This window comes from Orycteropus afer, unplaced genomic scaffold, assembly GCF_000298275.1.
Source record: "Orycteropus afer afer isolate SDZICR_OR568_19922 unplaced genomic scaffold, OryAfe1.0 scaffold00421, whole genome shotgun sequence".
NCBI lineage: Eukaryota > Metazoa > Chordata > Mammalia > Tubulidentata > Orycteropodidae > Orycteropus > Orycteropus afer.
In genome coordinates this window covers 1,359,650-1,368,532 of record NW_006922008.1, presented here as the reverse complement: position 1 = coordinate 1,368,532, position 8,883 = coordinate 1,359,650, and the positions used below count along the sequence as shown (strand labels likewise).

The window sequence follows — 8,883 nt, the reverse complement described above, 5'->3', positions numbered from 1 at the left end:
TGCAAAGGCTCAGAGGCAGGAGGGCGTGAGACACTGGGGTGGGACGGGTGGGACCTGGCTCCTACCAGGATGTGTGCGTGCATAAGAAAGGGGAGTGGGGTGCTAGGATGAGGCAGGTGTGTCCTGGCTCCCACACGGGGCACATGCGTGCATAGGGAAAGGGAGTGGGGTGCTGGAATGGATGGCAGGTCACACGGAGACAGTTTCTCCTAGTGTGACTAGTGGGGAGCATGGGAAGGATTGTTTTCTTTTTAATGATTCATCTCTCTGCAACTCTGTCAGACTGAAGCATGAGCACCCACCCTCTTGGGCACAGGGTCTCCTGCAGGTCCACTTGTGGGCTGGTTTCCGCCGGCAGAAACCTTGCAGCAGGGACTGGCTTCCACCTGAGCATCGTGTTTCCTTTGTTCTCCTGGCAGCCATTCCACCCTTTCCTTCCAGTGCCTCTGGCTCTGGTGGCCTGGCTGGCTTTTTGACTCCCCACCTTGCCTTGTCCCCTGGGGCTCTTGACTCCCTAAGGCCTTGTCTACCTGCCTTTGTCTGACCCATCGCTCCCTCAACCTGCCTGGCTTCCAGCCTCACTGTGACCTGCAGCCTGGTCAGCCTTTGTCACCCAGAAGCCAGCTCCTTCTCAGCCCCCCATTTCTGCCCCAGCTCTTACCCCAACTGGCACAGTCACAGCCTCTCATGCCCTGACTCTTGGGATCATAGGGAAACCAACTGGGGCATGTGGGCTCGCCAGAGTCTGGGTGTCCTAGCCAGGCACCTTCTTCCACAAACAACATGGTGCTGAGGACTGGTCTCTTTCCAGGCATCGGGACTGTATCCCCAACACCTCTACTACACACCCCCAATATAGTGCCAGGAGAGCCACCCACCCTCATTAGCACAGGTTTCCCACCCACTCTTGATTTATTCTCTTGACTGCTAACCAGAAGGCTGGCAGTTCAAACACACCAGCCACGCCTCAGAAGGAAGGTTGGACAATCTACTTCCATAGAGATAATGCCTCCGAAACCCAAGTAGGGGTCGCTATGAGTTAGATCCGACTTGATGGCACATAACAACAACCACCACCCCTAAGACTTGGCTTCAAACATAGCAAACATCCTTCCCATTCCTGCTCTGTCCCTGCCCACACATCAGCCTGGCACTTCCTCTCAGTGCCTCCCTCCCACCTCGCCTGGCTGGTTGTCGCCCCCTAGAGGACATCCAGAAAGCCTACCACCACTACCAGCATCGTGCATCATCTGCAGAGACAGGGAGGGGAGGGACAGTCCCATGCTGGTGACAAGTGCATGGTGCCCCTCACCCAGCAGGAGCAGAAGGGAACTCTCTATTCAAATATAACCACAATTTATAAAATTATGCAACAGGAGCTGCTCGGGAAAGGTTCTGTAGATCCATGTCCAGCATGCGCATGGGGTCCCTGTAGCTATTTCTCAGTCCCTGGAGTTGGGTCAAATCTGGGTATAGGCATCAGTGGTCTTGGGCTTTGGCCAACACCACCTCCCACACTTCTCTCTGCTGCAGCCTGTCATGCAGGTTGCAGATAAGATCCCCCATTTCACAGAAGGGAGCACCTTTTTCCGTTCCCAGGCTGGGCTGGAGGACAGGAGTCCTCAGCCCCGTGCCCTTTTGCTGGGGGGGTGAGTCCAGCTTGTCGCTGCCTCCACCTGCTCCCTCACGTCAGCCAGTGTGCTTGCTCCGACAGTGGCAGCATCTAACGGCTGTGCCTTCCTCTGTGTCTCAGGGTCAAATACGAGGCCCCCCAAGCAACAGACGGCCTAGCTGGAGCCCTGGACGCCCGGCAGCAGAGCACTGGAGCGGTAAGCAGCGGGCCTCACGGCCACCCTAGGGTCTGTTCAGAAGAAGGTGAGCACTGCTCACTATGTTCTGGGCACCCGCAGCCCTCCCTTCATGTGGTTCTCAGATTGGTCCTTTAAGGCTAACACGACCATTCCCCTTTACACCTGAGCAAAGGGGTAGAGCAAGGGTTCCAAACTGAGTCTGAGTCAGGTGGCAGGAGCCCAGCAGCCCTGGGGTCACCTCCCAGCTGCCTCACCTGCCAGCTGTATGCCCTTGGGCAAATTGTGATCCTTATAGACACAGGGTTTTATATAGATCTATAGTAGCTCTGGTAGCATAGTGGCTAAAGCACTTGACTGCTAACCAGAAGGCTGGCGGTTCAAACCCACCAGCCACTCCTCGGAAGGAAGGTTGGGCAATCCTACTTCCGTAGTGATACTGCCTCGGAAACCCAAGGAGGGGTCGCTATGAGTCGGGGCCGACTCGACGGCACATAACAACAACAACAACATAGTAGCTTCTTATAGTACCGCCACATGGTGCTTGTAAAGTACTCGGCACAGAGTTAGAGTTTAGCCACCACCTCTGTAAAGGACCCTTTATTTTGCCGGAAGGCGGACAGAGGGCATAAGAGAACAGACCTTGAAGCAACAAGGAGGCATCCAAGGGCAGCATTGTGTTCCATTTAGTTCCTTGACTCTGCTGAGTGACAGCCCGGTGCCCAGCAGAGAGCACACTCTGTGGGCAGCCCTGCCCCCAGAAGGAGTTCCGGGTACAGTTCTCACCTTTGCATTTGTTTCTGGTTGCCGTTGGGCAGTGGAAGGATGGCTGTGCCACAAGGGAGCAGATTTTGGCCAATGACACTCTCATAGCTCTTGTGAGAGGTAGTTAGAGACAACAGGACCAGGAAGTTGGGGAGAAGAAGAGCGAGGAAGTAGGTGGCAGGGTCGGAAGTTGGTGGCAGCATACAGGCTTCCAAGGCCAGGAGGGGCCAAGAGGTGAGAGATGAGGCTGAAGGGTGGCTGCCACCTCGGAGCCTTGGGAGTAGCTGGGAGGACTGTGGGCTTTGTCCTGTAAGTGAGATGGAAGCCACTGGAAAGTCTGGAGCAGAGAGGTACTTTTCTGACCTCTATTTTGGAAAGATCCAGGATGGAAGCTGGGAACCAGTTAGGGAGCCACCCAGTCTACCATGGGGTCAAGTCCCAGCAACTCCCCAAGGGGCCTTCCATCTCTAGTTTGAGGCCTCACAGCTTCTCAGGGGTCAGTCCCAAGCTTGAAGGGAGACATGGCGCCATGAAGGTGAGACTAGGGCGGGAATGCACGGCCCGGTGTGATAGGTGGCCTGCCACAGGCAGGGCACACAGATGCTCGGTGGTTTTTTCTTTCGGGAAGCTGTCATTTTACAAGGCTGTGCTCTGTGCCAGGCCCCGTGCTGAGCGCTTCACATACCCTTCTTCCCAAGTCATCACACCAGACCTTGAGTGTGTTACCGTCCCTTTTACAGATGAGAACACTGAGTCTTGAAGGAGGCTAAGTGGAACAGGAGGCAGGCTGGCCGTAGCGTAGAGCCCGGCAGATGGTCACGGTTCCTGCGTGCAGCTTCACACTGCCGCTGTGTGGCTGTCCCACTTACAGAGAGTTAGAATGGGAGGCAACTTGCCGGAGTCTTAACATCTGTTGGTCCATCCGGCCCTGAAGTCAGTGGTGTTACCAGTATTCCAGGTTGTCTGAAAGGTTCTCAGGAGCAAAGGTGACTGAGTCAAGGGAAAGCTCCCCTCCTCAGCCTGCCATGTTCAAGGGACATCCTTCTAGCTTCAGAAATCCTGATGAATGCAGACACTGGGCCAAAATGCTTCTCCCTGAAGTCAGTTAAAGTCCCTGAAGCCTCTGGTGGACAGAGGCCAGTTCCACCACCCTGCAGGGGAACAAGGCAGTCCCTTTCTGGGGCAGATAGGAGCCCAGAGAAGTGTGTTGCTTATGGAGGGGTACACAGCAACCCAGAGGCATGGCTAGAGCCAGAATCAGGCCTCCTGGCCCGAAGCTCTCACCCCTGCACCACCTCACAGTGAGCCCACAGGAAGGAAAACACACACATCCTCTACTTGGAGAAGAGCGGAAACAGATATCTAATTACCACTCATTCATCTCTATAACCTCAGAGGTTTAAGTGACTCCGGCCAGCTTAGAATATGACTTGTTAAAACCCTGGTAGCAGCCACCTGCCCCCAAGGTGCTTAAGACAGGCAGGGCGGTGAGGCTCGCAGCCCCACTCCATCAGCATGGATGCCGAGCAGCAAAGTACTAAACTGAGTCAGTGCCAACTATGTGCACAGCCAGGGTTTGCTCCACGGGGTTCCGAGGGCTGCTTACAAGTCCTGGGTGTGGGGCCTCCGGGCCTCCGGAGAGTGCTGGATTAGGTGCTCGACTAGAGTCCTCCCTCTACCACCAGCTCTGGCACCTGAGGTTGTTGTTATGTGCCATCGAGTCGAACCTGATTCATAGCGACCCTCATTGGGTGTCCGAGGCAGTATCACTACGGCAGTAGATTGCCCTATCTTCCTTTCGAGGAGTGGCTGGTGGGTTTGAACCGCCAGCCTTCTGGTTAGCAGTCAAGTGCCTTAGGCACTATGCTACCAGGCACCTGAGGTTAGATAATCTCATGTTTCTAAGTCCTGAAGCGCTCATCTGAACCCCCTGGTATCTTTTTGGAAGTGGCAGAGAAGCTTTGCCCCGGGCCATTCAGGGCTCCGGAGTCCCTGGGCTGGTGTGGTTCACCCCACAGCGAGACACCCTCTGCTGCTTCCTTTAGCAGCCCCTTCACCTGCCACCACAGCCACACTACACCCTACAGACACACACCATACCACAGCACACCACACACTCACACCACACACCATTCCACACTACACACACCACACCACATACACACACCACACACCATACCTTACCACACCATACACACCACACACTCACACCACACACCATACACCACACCACACCACACACCATACCATACCACACGATACCACGTACACACACCCCACCACACCCCATATACCACACCATACCACCCATACATACCACACACCATACCATACCACATACACACACCTCACCACACCACACCACACATACACCCCACCACACACCATACCACACCACACCACACCATACCACATACACACACCACACCATACCACACACACACCACACACCATACCATACCACACTGCACTACATACACACACCTCACCACACATCATACCACACTGCGCTACAACATACACATACCACATACACCACACACCACCATACACACACACCACACACTACCACAGCACACCATGTACACACACCATACACAGCATACCACACTACACCACATACAGACACCACACACACATACACACATACACAAACCTCATAGCACCCCACACCACACACACACCACAACATATAACACTACACAAACCACATCACATACCCACACCACATCACACAGGCCTCCTGACCCAAAAGGAGCTCCCACTGCCCCCCCCCAGCCTCCTGCAGTACACCCCTCTCTCACCCAGATGGAGGACAGTGGTGAGAAGAGCCTCAATGACTGGATGGTGAGACAAGGCATGGTGAGGAGGGCCAGGCCCTGTCCCCATGGAGAGCTGGGCACTGCTACTCATGCAAAAACGGGGCCAAGGAGCAGCTGTCTGAGGGAGTACGACCTGCAGAAGACCAGGGGTTGGGGGTACCATGAGTGCCTGTGCCAACCAAGGGCCCCAGCTGGGCCTCAGCCTCTTCCAGGTTGGCCCAGTGGGTCCCAGTCCAGCATTCAGCATGGTCCTACTCCCTCCACTCTCGCTTCCTCAGCCCCAGGGCCTAGTTACTGCTCCTGACTTGTAGATGGTCACAGCAGCCCCTCTGGCAGCAAAGGGGTGACCTGGGACGCTGAGTGGGAGAAGGGCTGCTGCTGCTACTTTGGAAGGGGACCCCTGCCTCTTCTCTGGGCTCTGCTGTTCCCGGTGGGGTCCTCGGGGCTGCTGACAGAGCTTGGGGCTTGACCTGGCTTGGGTGGAGAAAGACTCTCTTGTCTTTCCCGCAGTAGCTAACTAGTAGCTAACTAGCATTTCTTGAGCGTCTGCTCTGGGCCAGGCACTGGGCTAACCACTTTATGTCCACGAGCTCCGTTAATCCTCCCCGCAGCCTCCAGGTGCTGTCCTATCTTTCCTCTCACAGGTAAGGGAAATGAGGTTCAGAGACATTCAGTAGCCCCCAGCGGAGCTGAGATAGACTCGGATCTTCCTGACTCACAGCTGGAGTTCCCATCCAAAGGCCATGAGAAAGGGAAAGGGTCTAGAAAGTCATTCCCAGGCCCTGTGCAGGAGCCCTCATGACAGAGCCTGTCTTTGTGGCCCGGGTGACCTGTCCTCTCCATAGAGCAGCCCTCTGAGTCCACCCCCTGGCCTTCTCTGGTCAGCTGGTGTCCTCCCTCCTCTGAAGCCCCATCCACAGCCCTTTCTGCAACCCTGTGTCTGCAGAGGTGCCAGGAGACAGACCACGGATTCTCCCTTGTCCCAGATAATGGCTGGAGAGGACATCCTGTTTCCGCCCTGGGCATTGCGGATTCATTTGTAAAAGCCCCCGACCTGTGGTGTAGTGGCCCTTGGACCCCAGGGCTGGGCCCTCATTGTTGAGCGGACCCAGTCACTGTCCTGGGCCTTGATGCAAGGCCCCCCTGCAGCTGGGAAGAGCCCCACCCCCACTCCACCAAGTCTGCTGGTCCTTCACCTCCCACACTGGCACAGTGGGCACAATTGTGGGTACCAAGCAGCTAAACAGGAGAGTCTTTGGATTCTCCAGGTGGCCCGGGAGTTGTCTGGAGGAGGGGATGCAGGGTCTCTACCCTCCGAGGAGGATGGGGCGAGACCAGCTGCCTACTTCATAGGGAGAACTGAGAACTGCAGAGCTGGCAGGACCGCCAGCACGCTGCCCCTCCCCGTCTCACCCTCCGCCCTGCCTTCCAGATCCCAGTCACCCAGGCCTGCCTCATGGAGGACATCGAGCAGTGGCTGTCCACTGATGTGGTAAGTTGGCGCTCACCCAGCCCACCCCTCAGCCACCCAGCAAATGGGGTCCAGTGCTGCAAAAGAGGAAGCTTGGATGCTGGGGTCTTGCTTTTCTCCTGAGGAAATGGGTGTCCACGGGCTCAGGGTGGTGCCATGCGGTGCCCTGCAGGCAGGGTAGACAGCTGGAGAGGAAGGGAGAGGGCAGATGCAGGACACCTCAGCAACCAGAGGGGTCCCCATCTTCCACCCCCCCACCTGCCTCTTCTCTTTAGACAAGATGGCCAAGGGGCCTGGGCACAGCACAAGGCTCAGCCCCTCCCAGCCTGACTCTAAGGTGAACTGCCCTCCATCTCTGGAGGCATGGTGCACACCTCTGTCCACCCCCGAGGCTGGAAGGAGGAAGGGGACTCACTGCTGGGCCCCACGCCCCACGCAGGGCACTCGGCGTGTATTACACCAGCCTCCCTTCCCGGCCGCCAACAAGTTAGCGTCACTGTCCCCATTTTACTGAAAACAGGCTCAGAGAAGTGCTGTGACAACAACGAAGCTCAGCCAAGAAAGGGGTGGGGCCGAGCTTGGCACCTGGGCCAGCTGGGCCACAGAACGAATGGGGACTGCTGTGGTGCGGTGATGTCCGAGCCTTCACCCTACCCACAGTGCCAGGCGCACAGAGACCCCGGCTAAGCCCTCCTCCTCTCCTGTTTTCTCAGGGCAATGACACTGAAGAGGCAAAAGGAGTCACCAGTGAAGGTAGTAGTCCCCTGGCCCTGCCCACCACCCCCGCCTGGAGCTGCCTGGAGCCCACACCCGCCCTCTCTCCCCTAGAATTTGACAAGTTCCTGGAAGAGCGGGCCAAGGCTGCTGATCGGTTGCCCAACCTCTCCAGCCCCTCAGCCGATGGTCCACCAGGCCCCTCTCCTGGTGCCGCCCCTCTAAAGAAGACCCAGGACAAAGATGATGACATGCTGTTTGCCTTATGAGTGTTGTGCCTGGCTCCACAGCCCAGGTCCCCACTGCTCCCACACCCGCGGCTGGGGCCTCTCTTCCCTCCTTTGGTGTTTAGGCTGCTTTGGGGGGCTGTCCCCTTCTCTCTCTCCGATGGAGCTGACCCAGCTGCAGGCAGGCCATGCAGCCTGGGGGTGGGTAAGCAGCTGGGTGATTCAGGGAACAGGTTGGTTCTTCACTGGGAGCCTGCCCACCCCTGCCTCTTTCCCCACCACCACCACCACTACCACTACGGCTTTACTGAGAACAGGGAGACTGTGTCATGGGCTGGCTGCCTGGATGCCCTGGTGTGACTCTTCCCTGTCCTGGGTGACCCCCTCCATGAGTGCATCCCCAAAGGAGCACCTACAGGGCCCACACTGCCAGGCGAGGACTTGCTGGGGTTTAGGGAGAGGAAAAGCCCTTTGCCACATCTCTGGTCCATCCCGCGGCCCCGCCTCGTGGGGCCCTGCGGCTTTAGCTGGCTGGTGAGGGCAGCGTGTGACGGCCCTGTTCAGAGCTGCACGTTGTCCAGGTCCAAAGCTGTACCTGCGGGGGTGGCAGGCTGAAGCTTCGGGGGTGCCACCATGGGCCCCACCACCGCTTCTGAAGCCTTTTCCATCATCTTTTCTCTGTTCCTCCCAGACAGGCCTCCACTGGGTCCTAGGGCCCACGTGTTCTCCACCCCCTTCACCTGGGAGAGGTGCCTTTTATATCCCCGATTAAAGGCAGAAAACCAGCCTGCTGGCTCAGTGTTGTCAGTGGCCACAGGAGAATTGTCCCCTTGGCCTGGTCTGGGGGTGGGACTACTTTGGGCTTAGCTGGTGGCCGCCTAGAGGTGGGTGTCTGCAGATGGAGCAGCGCCTGACACCCAGCAACAGCTGCTCACACGCAGCCCAGTGTCACCTCACCCTGCTAGGAGGCTCTGCCGGCCCCTGCCCCACTAGCACGTTGATCCCAAGGAAGGAGCACATGTAGACGGGGTGTGCGTGTTGGGTCGATGGCCCACAAGGAGGGTAGCAGCCATCCA

The 8,883-nt window shown here is 57.2% G+C and overlaps 1 protein-coding gene across 1 annotated transcript in view; it reads left to right on the top strand.

Moving 5' to 3' along the window:
* The window catches only part of TOM1 (target of myb1 membrane trafficking protein), a 48,215-nt gene extending 40,366 nt beyond the window's left edge, over positions 1-7,849 (top strand). Inside the window, exons 12-15 of the mRNA XM_007953982.2 lie at positions 1,754-1,829; positions 6,828-6,887; positions 7,580-7,622; positions 7,695-7,849. Of these exons, the coding sequence (XP_007952173.1) occupies positions 1,754-1,829; positions 6,828-6,887; positions 7,580-7,622; positions 7,695-7,849 (334 nt within the window). The remainder of the gene's footprint in view (positions 1-1,753; positions 1,830-6,827; positions 6,888-7,579; positions 7,623-7,694) is intronic.
* The last annotated feature ends 1,034 nt before the right edge of the window (positions 7,850-8,883 follow it).